This window comes from Bison bison, unplaced genomic scaffold (assembly GCF_000754665.1).
Source record: "Bison bison bison isolate TAMUID 2011002044 unplaced genomic scaffold, Bison_UMD1.0 scf7180017864535, whole genome shotgun sequence".
NCBI lineage: Eukaryota > Metazoa > Chordata > Mammalia > Artiodactyla > Bovidae > Bison > Bison bison.
In genome coordinates this window covers 4,098,897-4,112,939 of record NW_011495084.1, presented here as the reverse complement: position 1 = coordinate 4,112,939, position 14,043 = coordinate 4,098,897, and the positions used below count along the sequence as shown (strand labels likewise).

The 14,043-nt window shown below is 37.4% G+C and overlaps 1 protein-coding gene across 2 annotated transcripts in view; it reads right to left on the bottom strand.

Annotated features, from left to right (window-relative positions):
* TMTC2 (transmembrane and tetratricopeptide repeat containing 2) overlaps positions 1 to 14,043 on the bottom strand; it is a 421,611-nt gene that overhangs the window by 91,804 nt on the left and 315,764 nt on the right. For both annotated transcript variants that reach the window (XR_824533.1, XM_010832028.1), the window contains exon 9: positions 4,411 to 4,492. Coding sequence is in view for 1 of the 2 variants with exons in the window: in XM_010832028.1 (XP_010830330.1) it covers positions 4,411 to 4,492 (82 nt within the window). In the remaining variant the exon portion in view is untranslated. The remainder of the gene's footprint in view (positions 1 to 4,410; positions 4,493 to 14,043) is intronic.

Below are 14,043 nucleotides of genomic sequence, written 5' to 3'. Positions count from 1 at the left end.
TTAGAATTTGTCACAATCTGCTCCCTTTTAATTTTTTTATGCTCTGGTGCTTAATATCTAATGACTTGACATCTGTCCCAGACTTATGCATAGTAGGTACCTTATAACAGACATACTGATTTTAGTTTTTCAGTTTACATCAAATTTACTAGTATGTATTATAAAATATTCTTTCTGACAAAATGGTTTTCCAGTAATCCCTTAAAACACAAACCAAGACCAAGAAACAAGGAGGGACTTGTCTTGACCATTCTTTCGGCAGAAGCTTCCTGTTGGAGCCAAAAGAAAATTTATGGAGAATCCCTTCGCTAACAGGAACAGAAGAGACATCCAGGCACCAAATGCTCACTTATTAATAAATTAAATTCTATAAAGACCAGATATGATTTATTTTATGTGGACATGGAAGTTCACTGTAAGTTTGATGAGACATGAATATATTATACTAGTACCAATAGCATAGTTTGAAACCTATTTCTTTTATATTCCTTAAAATTTCTGATGAAAAACCAGTGAGAAATTAAGTATATATTAGTAACAATGTGAAATATGAGTTGGAAAACACTTTGGAAGCCCGTATCAATATTTTCACTTTACAGATGAATCTTAATCCCAGAGACTATACGTACCACATAGGCTACATTTTAACTAACTTATTAAACCAGTTTTATAAATCTTCTTAGCTTTCTTTCCTGAAAGTCAACATGAAGAAAAAATGGCAATCTCTAATGTAATCCCTTCACCCAAGGCATAAAACTAGTGGGTTCAAAACACAAATAACATTATAATAACACTTTTAAATATTGCCTTCTAATTGCCATTGCAGTCACTATAAATTCCTATAATATCCTCTGTCTAGTCCCAACTGGATGGCATATTCCAAAGTCACCTGTACCATTAATGAGCTAAAAAAAAAAAACAAAAAAACCCCACAATCAGCAGGCAGGGCAAATTTCCAATAGAACAAAACTCACCCACTCTGGCATTTGCATTCATTATCATTTGCAAAACCATTAAAAAAAAGACTCAAAACAACATTTAACATTTCATTTACATTATGCAAATATTCATTCAACATTAATATTTCATTTAAACTTTTATTTTTAAGCTGACGTGTCATTATTCATTCAATCCATGGGCATAATAAATACCCTTAAGAATATTCACAACCAGTAAGTGGGAAAAAAAGTGATATAAAAGCCATAGCATGCATCTTCTTGGACAAAGAGTAATACAAAATTTAACATAACAAATTTTCAGTCAGTTTTGGAACCTGTGTCCAAGTCTAAAACTGACCGAGCTCAGCATTTATTGTGATTACTGTGATATGGTAATATGCTGGATATCGACGGTGCAAAAATGAAAAATAGGTCCTTCCTGTTAGTTACCTCAGAATTTTCTAAGGAAGGTAAATGTATAATTTCATTATAAATATTTACGTCCCCACAACCACTCTCCAGCCTAAGCCACCATCATTCTCACCTGTGAGACTGCAATCGAGTTCTCTTTGTGCTACTCTGATCCTTCTCTAATCCTGTCTTACCACATGGTTCCTTCCATTGCTCTTAAAATAAGAAGTGAACTCCTTAGCTTGGTTACAAAAGCCTCCTGGGCTTGGGGGCTCTAGCTCTGCCTCCTCTCCAGTCTCATCTCCTCCCACCTTTCCATCAGGTTTAATAAGCTCTGGTCATAGTAGCCTCTTTCTTTGCTGTGAACACAAGCTTGTTCTTGCCTGTGACCTTTAAACTTTGTTTCTTTGTCTGAAATGCTCCTTTCTGGCTCTTCAAAGAGTTGCAAGATTTAAAATATCAGCTTGGATTTCAAATATCACCTCCTCAAAGATGTTTCACCTATTTGGTTTCAAGAATTCTTGTACTCTACCTCCTATCACATCACCTTCTGAAAAGGACAGCATCCTATTTATTACCTACATAGCACAACTTCCATTCTGAAAACAGAACAGTGCTTTGCATCTTATACAAATTAAAATTAATAAAAACTTCACTAAGAATTTTAAGTTGTGATTTATATGAATTTGACATTCTAAAACTGCACAGAAGGGCTGACAAATCCAAAATACCCATCCACCTACCCAGCCACCTTGTGTCTGTCTACAATAGATGCTTTGGGTCTATCTAATTGTGTCTATTAGCAACGCTGTGAAAAGAAATGGAATATGTATTATCGGAGAAAAGCAATGACAGCTATCAAGGGACCCAAAATTTAGTTACTTACAATTAACTTAGGCAAAACCTTCATCTCCCTAGGTTTCAATCTACTGATTTGTACATCAGAGGTTACATTAGATAAATTTAAAAGAACTTTTCAGTTCTAAATTTTACTCATTTTAAGCAGACTTCTTCTAAATAAAAACGTTAATATTCCCTTAAATGTACATTTTAAAATAACTTGAGCACAGTGAGATAGGAATATCAGGCAGTCAGTTATGGGCTTCCTGTCTGTTTGTAGTTCTTTTGCCTTAACTACTCTTTTTTGGTGCCTCATTTTTTGACTCCTTTCCATTTCCTATCCCAGAGTGGGGAAAAATACTGAAACTATCCATAAAAGCATATTTAATTATGCAGTCATCCCTCCCTTAGAAAACAACTGTACTTCTAATAATGGCTATATGCCAAAAAATTTTAAATAACCGAAGAGTACTAAGAAGAATTAGTTTCACACATTCATTTATAGAACATTTATCACTATTTTTCTAATAACATACACAATAAAGAATCTATTTCATTTTCTGTTAAAACTAAATCCAAAAATTTCTCTTGCAAGTAATACTCCCTATTACCAGCCCAGGAAAAAAAAATTCAGGAGAATATTGAAACATAAAAATAAATTAAAAGATTAGTAGTGGGTAAAGACAGAAAAGTCAGAATAAGGGAGCTAACTCTTAAAATTAATTAATAGTTTTTTTTTCCTAGTGGCATTTCAAATGAAGCAATGATGAAGTTTAAAGGAATTGGTTGTGAAAAATCTAAAGTATATAATAAAATTATGGGAAAGAAGCTTAGACGATGCAGTAAGTAGAATTAGTTTGAGGTACAGAAAATGCAAGCAGAAAGATAGGATTTAAAAAAAAAATCTATTTCATAAAATGACAAGAGGTCCTTCAGCACTCCAAGAAAATAATCAGGGAATTACTTTAGCTCAGTAGGGGTACCCAAAATAGTATGCATGTGAAAATCCTAATTTAAAACACTTCATATAACAAAACCTGAAAAAATAAACTAAATTCTGCAGTAAACTTAAATTAGTTGACTACTATCTTAACATGGCAATAAAACTGCATTGTGAAAGAAAGTCAGGGGTGGTGATGCAGTTAGTTGCATCAAATTACATGCTGTGCTATGCTGAAAAGATAAAATATCATCACAACCCCACATTTATAAACATATACACACAATATAAATAAACAAATGAACTGATGGTTAATTAAGTGTATCCTCCATTTCAAAATTTTCATTTTCCACACTCAGTGAAAAATGGGCTATCAGTGATAGCCCATCACTGATTCATTTTTACTAGCTGGAAAATGGGAGAAGGAATTTAATATTATACAAATATATTAGTTTTATTTCCTCAAGATATTTCATTCCTATTCATCTTTAAGTTTACTACCTGATAATAACTTAACACATCAAAGTCAATAATGGTCAAAAAATTCTTTTTCCAAGGGATCAGCAAAAGTAAATGCTTTTCAGCTCCTTGAAAGCTATTGCAAATGCAAATAAGGTAGAAATCAGTACATTTTACCCGATACCAAACCAGCTACATACACTGCCTCACGGAACACATGACTCACTACTAACGACAATGTGGAGTGTAACAGATTTGTTACATAAGTTCATTCTGGACTGGTTAAGATAAACTGAGGGTAAACCCAGTGAAAGACACATCCTTTATAGTCTACAGTTTTTATTCTTGACCCCAATCTCAGGCCTTTAGAGGCTGGGGTACTTCCAAATCTTCCAAGATTTTGTGGCCAAAATGTAAGCCTCTAAAACTTCAAAATATTACATTCAGTGAGCAATATATTATCATTTAGAATGAAAAGAGAACTAATATTAATATTTTAATTATATACCATGCATCAGGCAAGGAGTGAGATGATTTGCTGATGAGATCTCATTTAAACTCCAAACTGAACTGGGGGCTGGGGGTGGGGAGGGACTGAAAATACCTTTCACCACTGAAGTCCTATGAAAATAACTAAAATATAAGGCATAGCCCTTGGTATCATGACTGCTTTGAACACGAAGGCAAGAATACAGCTCAAGGCTATATCTGCAATGGCGAAGGCAATGTCCTCTCAAAGTGTTCTTTATCAGTGCAACCTGAATCTCGTATCAGCATTCACTGTAATTGTGGGGGACATGGAAAAAACTATCAACCACTCACCATAATGCATGTAACAGTTTCCTTTGGTGGGGTCCAGCTCAATAGCCTTCAAGAAGAACTTTTCAGCCTCACTCTTACGACCCTTGAAAAACAGAGAAAATGGATGATTCAGCAGCACATCGAGAGGGATTCTTCACCCCCTGAGCCCATATGAAGTAGACTAATGTCTACCTGGTATGCATCATCAAAAAGCAGTGCTTTGTTTTTATCTAAATGGGATGATCGAGCAGAATGTGTTGAGAGAGAAGACTGAAGTCAGAATCCTGGAAAACATCAAGATTAGAAGAAGAGACAGAGTGAGTCCATCAAAGATGTCACAAAGAAGAACCAGGAGAGCAGGAGAAAAAAAGGAAAAAATGGTTTCATGGAAACCAAAAGGATGAGTTTTAAGGAATGGTGGGAAATGTGTTTTCATTTTCTATTTTATTTTCTCCCTTCAATTTACATTGTCAACATTCATTCATTCATTCTTCCTTGTAAAGAATGATGATCATTTTAGCTTTTGAGATGATTTTGACCTAATGTTTACTTTATATAGGAAGAAACTAAGTCACAATTTGTTGAATCTCAAGCAAATACTGCTTATCCTTGCTGCTGTCACTCAGGACTACAACATATGTAAATCAGGATTTTGTCTAAAGCTAGATCTTCTCCCTATCTACAGTTTTAAGTAAACATTAGCATCAATATCGAAAATAAGCAAAAAGTAGGAGCAAAGGCTTATATGTAATAAACTGATTTTTCATGAATTAATAGCATAATCCAGGCAGATTCTAAAACTAGACATTCTTTGCCGTATTGTAGCTTCTGAACCAAAACTGCCTACAGAGTAACAAAAAGGGGGTGACTCAAGGTAAGAGAAAAGTCCAAAGAAGACGCTTCCTAAAAAAGCCCTGTCCTGTATGTCAAGGGTAAAATGAAGATCTATGTTAACTGGGTGGAAGCAAGTCATGGGTGATGCCTGGAAGCTGTGGATCTAAAGAAAGAGAAACAATCTTATCTGATGGTTCCTTCTAATTCATACACTGTACCACATTAGCTTCATGTGATGTTTTTCTTTCCCCTTCACATACATATTTTTTAAACCACTGTTAAGGAGGTAATTATTCCAAAGATAGAGGTATATGATTAACCTAATATTCTACATTTTATGCAACTTTGACTCATGTCTCCAAAAGACCTCTCCTTTTTGTGTATTCATTTTGCTTAAAGAGCTCATTCTATTGCTCTTTTACTCACCCATTATTCCAGCAGCTAGTGATAACTATATGATCAGACCACTGACTTTCTCTTTCACTTTACTAATGCTACTTATGTCAATAACTCCTCTTTAATTTATAAGAAACATTTTGTCAAATATCCAATAATTAAACATTAAAAATTCTCCTGCGAGATTTCTCACAGTGTTTTAACTTCAAAGGAAAGCACAAGCAAAATACTTGCTATACATATTACCCTTTGTTGAAGTTAGTAAGAATTAGCAAGAATCTTATCAAGATAGGATCCCCTAAGTGATTAAATAATTCTGATGAATTAGGCAGTCTATGATATGAGTTAAGAGCACAGATTTCAGGAGGCAGAGCAGCTCTCACACTTTTGTAGCTAAATGGCCCTTGGAGAATAATTTTGAAAATCTATTAGTTATAACTTTCTCTATTACAAAAAAACAAGGCAGGTGGAGCACAGAAGATTTTTTAGGGCAATGAAACTATTCTGTATAGTACTGTAATGACAGATAACATGTCATTCTACATTTGTCAAAAACATATAGAATACACAGCACAAAGAGTGAACCCTAATGTAAACTATGGCCTTTAAGGAATAATGACACAACCCTTATGGCAGAAAGTGAAGAGGAACTCAAAAGCCTCTTGATTAAAGTGAAAGTGGAGAGTGAAAAAGTTGGCTTAAAGCTCAACATTCAGAAAACGAAGATCATGGCAACCGGTCCCATCACTTCATGGGAAATAGATGGGGAAATAGTGGAAACAGTGTCAGACTTTATTTTTCTGGGCTCCAAAATCTCTGCAGATGGTGACTGCAGCCATGAAATTAAAAGACGCTTACTCCTTGGAAGGAAAGTTATGACCAACCTAGATAGCATATTCAAAAGCAGAGACATTACTTTGCTAACAAAGGTTCGTCTAGTCAAGGCTACGGTTTTTCCTGTGGTCATGTATGGATGTGAGAGTTGGACTGTGAAGAAGGCTGAGCGCTGAAGAATTGATGCTTTTGAACTGTGGTGTTGGAGAAGACTCTTGAGAGTCCCTTGGAGTGCAAGGAGATCCAATCAGTCCATTCTGAAGGAGATCAGCCGTGGGATTTCTTTGGAAGGAATGATGCTAAAGCTGAAACTCCAGTACTTTGGCCACCTCATGCAAAGAGTTGACTCACTGGAAAAGACTGTGATGCTGGAAGGGATTGGGGTCAGGAGGAGAAGGGGATGACAGAGGATGAGATGGCTGGATGGCGTCACTGACTCGATGGACATGAGTCTGAGTGAACTCCGGGAAGGTGATGGACAGGGAGGCCTGGCGTGCTGCGATTCATGGGGTCGCAAAGAGTCAGACATAACTGAGCAACTGATCTGATCTGATCTGATTGGCTCATCAGTTGTCACATGTACAAGACAAGTTCAAGTTAACACAACCAGAGAAGTGTAGGAGGATAAGAGACTATATACCAATTCTATATCTTCTGCTCAATTTTTTTTGTAAACCTAAAACTGCTCTAAAACGAGCATTTATTATTTTTTAGTATGATGATAATAAAATCTATTTCATGTAATTACAGATTTATCTGAAAGGATACACATGAATAGTTGTTACAGTAGATAGGCATATTCTATGCTTATAATAAATGTTAACTTATTTTATTTGTAGAGTGCTGTTATTGCTCAGTCGCTAAGTTGTGTCCAACTCTGTGACCCCATGGACAGGCTTCTCTGTCCTCCACTATCTCTTGGAGTTTGCTCAAATTCATATTCATTGAGTTGGTGATGCCATCCAATCATCCCATCCTCTGTTGCCCTCTTCTTCTCCTGCCCTCAAACTTTTCCAGCATCAGGGTCTTTTCCATTGAGTTGGCTCTTTGCATCAGATGATCAAAGTACTGGAACTTCAGCTTTAGCATTGGTCCTTCATTGAATATTCAGATTTGATTTCCTTTAGGATTGACTGGTTTGATCTCTTTGCTGTCCAGGAGATTCTCAAGAGTCTTCTCCAACACCACAGTTCAAAAGCATTAATTCTCAGTGCTCAGCCTTCTTTAGTGTCCAACGCTCATGTGAATTCATTTATGACTACTGGAAAAACCGTAGCTTTGAATATATAGACCTTCATCTGCAAAGTGATGTCTCTGCTTTTTAATATGCTGTCTAGGTTTGTCATAGCTTTTCTTCCAAGGATCAAGCATCTTTTAATTTCGTGGCTGCATTCACCATCTGCAGCAATTTTGGAGTCCAAGAAAATAAAATGTCACTGCTTCCACTTTTTCCCCCTTCATTTGCTATGAAGTGATGGGACGGGTGCCATGATCTCAGTTTTTTGAATACTGAGTTTTAAGCCAGCTTTTTCATTCTCCTCTTTCATTCTCATCAAGAGGCTCTTTAGTTCCTCTTCACTTTCTGCCATTAGAGTGGCATCATTTGCATATCTGAACCCGTTGATATTACTCCCAGCAACCTTGATTCCAGCTCCTGATTCATCCAGCCTGGTATTTCACATGATGTACTCTGCATATATATATATATATACGTACATAGTATGCAATAAAATACAGAGTTCTGAATGACAAAGACTGTATCTTGCTTTATTCAGAGCCTCAAAACACTTGGTCAGTCTTTAAATCATCACTGGAAAATAAGATAGGAAGAACTTGCACAAGATAATAAAAGAAAGATACAAAATGAAAACTATAATTGATAAAGAGTCTGGACAAATGTTTTATACAAAAACATAAAGGCGTCTGTGAACTTTCTTCCACTTAAGTTTTAAGGACAGAAGAGAAGAGAGTGGCTCACTTATCACTGTCACAGTAAGCAGCGTAGCAGAATCCTCACGGGTACACGCCACTGGCCAAGCAGCAGTGGGGTGGTGTAGTTGCTCAGTCATGACCGACTCTTGCGACCCCATGGACTACAGCTCACCAGGCTCCTCTGTCCATGGGATTTTCCAGGCAAGAATACTGGAGTGGGTTGCCATTTCCTTCTCCAGAGGATCTTCCAGAGCCAGGGACTGAACCCAGGTCTCCTGCATCACAGGAAGATTCTTTACTGACTGAGCTAAAGCAACAGTATATAGGTTTAAAAAATAAATCAAAATTCAAAGGCCAGTCATCTCAGGTTACTCAAATGAACCCAGTGATTAAAAGACAGTGAGCCCTACCACCTCCTAGATGCAAAACAAATATATTGAAGGCCAGAACATTCTTTTTTGTGGGAAGTAGCAAACCACCAAGTAAAAACCCATCTTTCTACTTTGATCACTTTTTAGTCAAGTGCCAAATTATATGGAAAATAAAAGTCTCAGGAGAGTATATAAAATTCAAGATTCAGTCAGATGCATAAGCCAACCAAACACACATATCACTGGATCATAGGAAGGGTAGTAGGGAGGTAACACTAAGTTTAATCAAGTTTACTCTTTTCACTATTACTGTTTTAGAGGAACTTTGGTTAAAAAAGTAGAGAAGAAGAAAAAATCACGTCTCAGCAGGTTTTTTCTTGGCATCGTTTAGATTATGTCAGCATTTCTACAAGCAAGCATTATGGAATAGCCTCTGGTTATACAAAACCCCTCATATCAACCATCCTTACTCATTGCGTGTATTGTTTGGGGTGTTTGGACACTTGTGGTGTTTGAGAAAACCAAGAAAAAGGGACTGTGGTCAGTGTGACAAATAAGGGAAATGTGAGTGGAGTGGCTCAGTTTCCACTGCCAGGTCCATACTTAATGGCATATTCATTTTTTTTTTAAGTTAAAATTTTATTGAATTCCTTGTGCTGTACTAAGTAGTAAGTATATAACCACTCAACTGAACCACACAGAGTGTCCCTTGCAAGTCCGAGTTGCAGGAAGTACATAGAAAACAAGTAACCCAATAAGCAAGGGAGTCAGCCGCAGAGAACTGAGGGCTAACAATGACTTTCTCTGATTCTCACTGAGGGATCTGGCCTGGAGCCGAACAAGCCTCTGTTTGAATCTTTTTGCCTCAGTTTATTTAGCTGTGTGACGCTGAGTATCTTTTGTAACATCTCTGAACCTCTTTTTCCTCACTTGGAAAGATGAACATAATACCAATTTTGAGGGGTTGCTAAAAATCGTTAAGTCAAGTGGAAATTACCGGTTTCAGCAATTTTATATAATCGTCTGAGATTTTTAATTTCCTCATAATTTGGCACTTGAGTAAACAGTGATCAAAGGAGAAAGATGGGTTTTTACTTGGCAGCATAGAAAGCTCTGACATTCTTTGATTTTTCTCCTATCTCCTCAAAAAAAAAAAAAAAAATCATTCTTTCCACCTTGAAGGCCCACTATCTGGTTCCTAATTACCAAAATTCAAAAACACTTTGTAGAACTTCATGTCATGGTGGAAACTAAACTTCACAATTTTCCTTTAAAATGTCCCCCATTCCTATCACTTTCCCCTTCCTCCAATAAAAGACTCTTCCAGCTCACATCTTCAATGTTACTATAGATTTCAGATTTCCCGACTTACTTATAAAGTTTGCAGCACTTTACTGAGTATGAAAAACACAGACTCAAGATTAGTATCATTTAAATTCATGAAAAAAAGCATCCTCAAACGGAACTAGGCTTGGTCAGGTCCTCTTCTGATTGGCAGCAGTAAAACATTAATGTAAATATTCAGTAAAGTTTAGGTAGCCTGTTTTACAGCATATGATTAGTTGGCAGCACATTTATTTTGTTTTCTAATTAAACTGGATGCTACGTTCCCTGCTCAGAAACAGGCACCCACCTGAGCAGGTATACAAGGTAAAGAGCATCTCTTTTGACAGCTGATCAATGCTTTTTCCAACTATGAAATAAAGGAATATAAAAATAGATACTTACATAGTAGTATTTACACATACACAATTCCTCCCAAACCTGGAACTCCTGCTTAAGAAAGCACTCAGGAATATTAAACATGAGAGAATTATATACTATCAATGGCTTCAGCTTGAACTGTCTCATTTTTTAAAAAAAGTTAATCATACACCAATTTTTTTTACTTATTTTTAGTAGCAAATCACTCATTATATCTACCGCCCTACACACGTGTGTTTTGATGTCATAGCTTAGAACTGCTATTTTACTGAATGACCTGAAAATATCAAGATTCTACATTCTTGCATATACATATTTGTAATGTAAGTAGCATACTAATCTTGTCCTCTAAACTAGATTACTCCCTTAAGACTTTACTTTTTCTTCTATAGTCATCCAAATATTCTATAAATATAATGATCAGTCAACAAATGAACAGGCCACCACTATTTTCTTGTACATAACTTAATAGCATATAGTAACTCTTTAGTTACTCACGTGGTCACATTTTCAGTAAACTACAGAGCTATGAATAAAGCAGTAATTTCTCCACTTTACATATGGAAACTGTCACATGAGCTAAGGTCTGTGCTGTGCTTAGTCACTCAGTTGTGTCCAACTCTTTGCAACCCCATGGACTGTAGCCTGCCAGGCACCACTGTCCATGGGGATTCTCCAGATAGGAATACTGGAGTGGGTTGCTGTGCCCTCCTCCAGGGAATCTAACTCAGGGATTGAACCCAAGCCTCCTGATAAACCATAAAAAGTGGTCCTCAGACTAGCCTGATTCTCATCCAAATATTTATATCCCAATAAGGGATTACTTGTGTCTTCAGCATTGGTAGGAACACCAGTTGTGGGCATGGGTGTTCAGTCGTATCCAACTTTTTTGCAATCCCGTGGACTATACAGCCTTCTAGGCTCCTCTGTCCATGGGACTCCAGGCAAGAATAAGTGGGTTGAATTTCTTTCTCTAAGGACCTTCCTGACCCAGGGATCAAACCCCTGTCTTCTGCATCTCCTGCAATGGCAGGCAGATTCTTTACCACTGAGTCAACTAGGCAACCCAGTAACATCAGTTGGAATAATACAAAAAATAAACCAGAGGATTTTCCTTGGGTCACCCTACTCCTATTTAGATGCTGCTTTAAGTTTACTGTAGAAGAGTCTCTTTCTGCAATTGTGATCCTGCAGTCACTTTCATACATTTAGCGTTTATTTTGGGGGAATGTCTGACAATGGTAACTGTTGGTCACTCATTCAAATGTGTATCTACATGGACAAGAAATAAGAAAGGGAAGCAGCCAATAAAATGGATCTAAAAGCTTATATGGGCTCCCCTGGTAGTAAAGAATCTGCCTGCACTGCAGAAGACCTGGGTTCTCCCCTGGAGAAGGGAATGGCAACCCACTCCAGTATTCTTGCCTGAAGAATTCCATAGACAGGGGAATCTTTGTCTAGTGGGCTATAGTCCTTGGGGTCACAAAGAGTTGGACACGACTGAGCATGCAAAAGCGTATATGCAACTTAGTGTGTGCATGCTCAGTCCCAAGCTCCTCTGTCCATGCAATTTTCCAGGCAAGAATACTGGAGTGGGTTGCTATTTCCCAGTCCAGGGGATCTTACCCACCCAAGGATTGAACCCACGTCTCTTGCGTCTCCTTCATTGTCAGGTGGATTCTTTACCACTGTGCCACCTGGGAAGCCAAAAAGCTTATACATAGTTTAGTAAATGTGTTGTTTGCACCTGCATTATAGTTTGAGTGCAAGAGGAAAAGCAATAAAACAGCCTTGGAAAAATAATTTGTGGAGGTCCTCATTTACAAACAGAAGAAGCATTGCTTGACAGTACATCTTAACATTATTATTTATATATGAAGTGTCTTCAGGATATAAAACATTTTCTCCTCATAAGAAATAGATCATTAAAAAAAAATCTAACAATTGAATTAAATCTTACTAATGAAGATGATTTACATCAAACCATTTAGTTCTAAAGTCCTTCTCTAAGTCATTATGCATAATCAGCCAGAGATAACCCTAATGAAAGGCAAAGTGAAGGGGTAAGGGCAATGATAACCTTCAAAATGAAATGCTTTATTATTATACTACTACAGTATTTACCATCAAATCATCAGGGACCCAAAATCTGATGATGACGTTCAATTTTTAGGGGCAGAATACTATTTCTTCTAGAAAGTTTTAAAAATAGTAGAATAATGCTACAAACAAACAAAAAAAACAAAATGAATGTGGCTAAACAGGTTAATGATAATAGTTTGTGGTTCTCACTGAATTATCCCTCAAGTTTCACCTTCTATAATTCTCAGGTCTTTTGTGATCTCTTTCCTAAACGTCCCAAAGCAGAAGCCACTTCATAGACATTTGGAATATGTCATTAAGCCTAAACATATGTCAAATTAAGGGCAGCCAGTGGGGACAAGGGTAGCATTCAGAAGAAGTGTTGAGACCTCAGCAGGGAGGTATGGCTCTGGGGCCTGCCTGGGCAAGGCTGGTGCCCAGAAACACAACTCCCAGACCTGAACAAGGCTTCCCTGAAACCTATCCCCGGTCCCACTGCAGAGCCATCATACTTCAGGGTGAGGAATTAGCTCAGACCCGGTTGACTTGGGCAGCTTCCTTCCTAGCTTTCCTTATTATTTTTTAATTTAAATTTATTTATTTTAATTGGAGGCTAATTACTTTACAATATTGTATTGGTTTTGCCATACATCAACATGAATCCGCCACAGATGTACATGTGCTCCCCATCCTGAACCCCACTCCCACCTCCCACTCCATACCATCCCTCTGGATCATCCCAGTGCACCAGCCCCAAGCATCCTGTATCCTGCATCGAACCTGGACTGGCGATTCGTTTCTTATATGATATTATACATGTTTCAATGCCATTCTCCCAAATCATCCCACCCTCTCCCTCTCCCACAGAGTCCAAAAGACTGTTCTATACATCTGTGTCTCTTTTGCTGTCTCACATACAGGATTATCGTTACCCCCTTTCTAAATTCCATATATATATATGTATCCAAATCCTGAAAGATGATGCTGTGAAAGTGCTGCACTCAATATGTCAGCAAATTTGGAAAACTCAGCAGTGGCCACAGGACTGGAAAAGGTCAGTTTTCATTCCAATCCCAAAGAAAGGCAATGCCAAAGAATGCTCAAACTACCGCACAATTGCACTCATCTCACACGCTAGTAAAGTAATGCTCAAAATTCTCCAAGCCAGGCTTCAGCAATATGTGAACCATGAACTTCCTGATGTTCAAGCTGGTTTTAGAAAAGGCAGAGGAACCAGAGATCAAATTGCCAACATCCGCTGGATCATAGAAAAAGCAAGAAGAGTTCCAGAAAAACATGTATTTCTGCTTTATTGACTATGCCAAAGCCTTTGACTGTGTGGATCACAATAAACTGTGGACAATTCTGAAAGAGATGGGAATACCAGACCACCTGATCTGCCTCTTGAGAAATTTATATGCAGGTCAGGAAGCAACAGTTAGAACTGGACATGGAACAACAGACTGGTTCCAAATAGGAAAAGGAGTACGTCAAGGCCTGT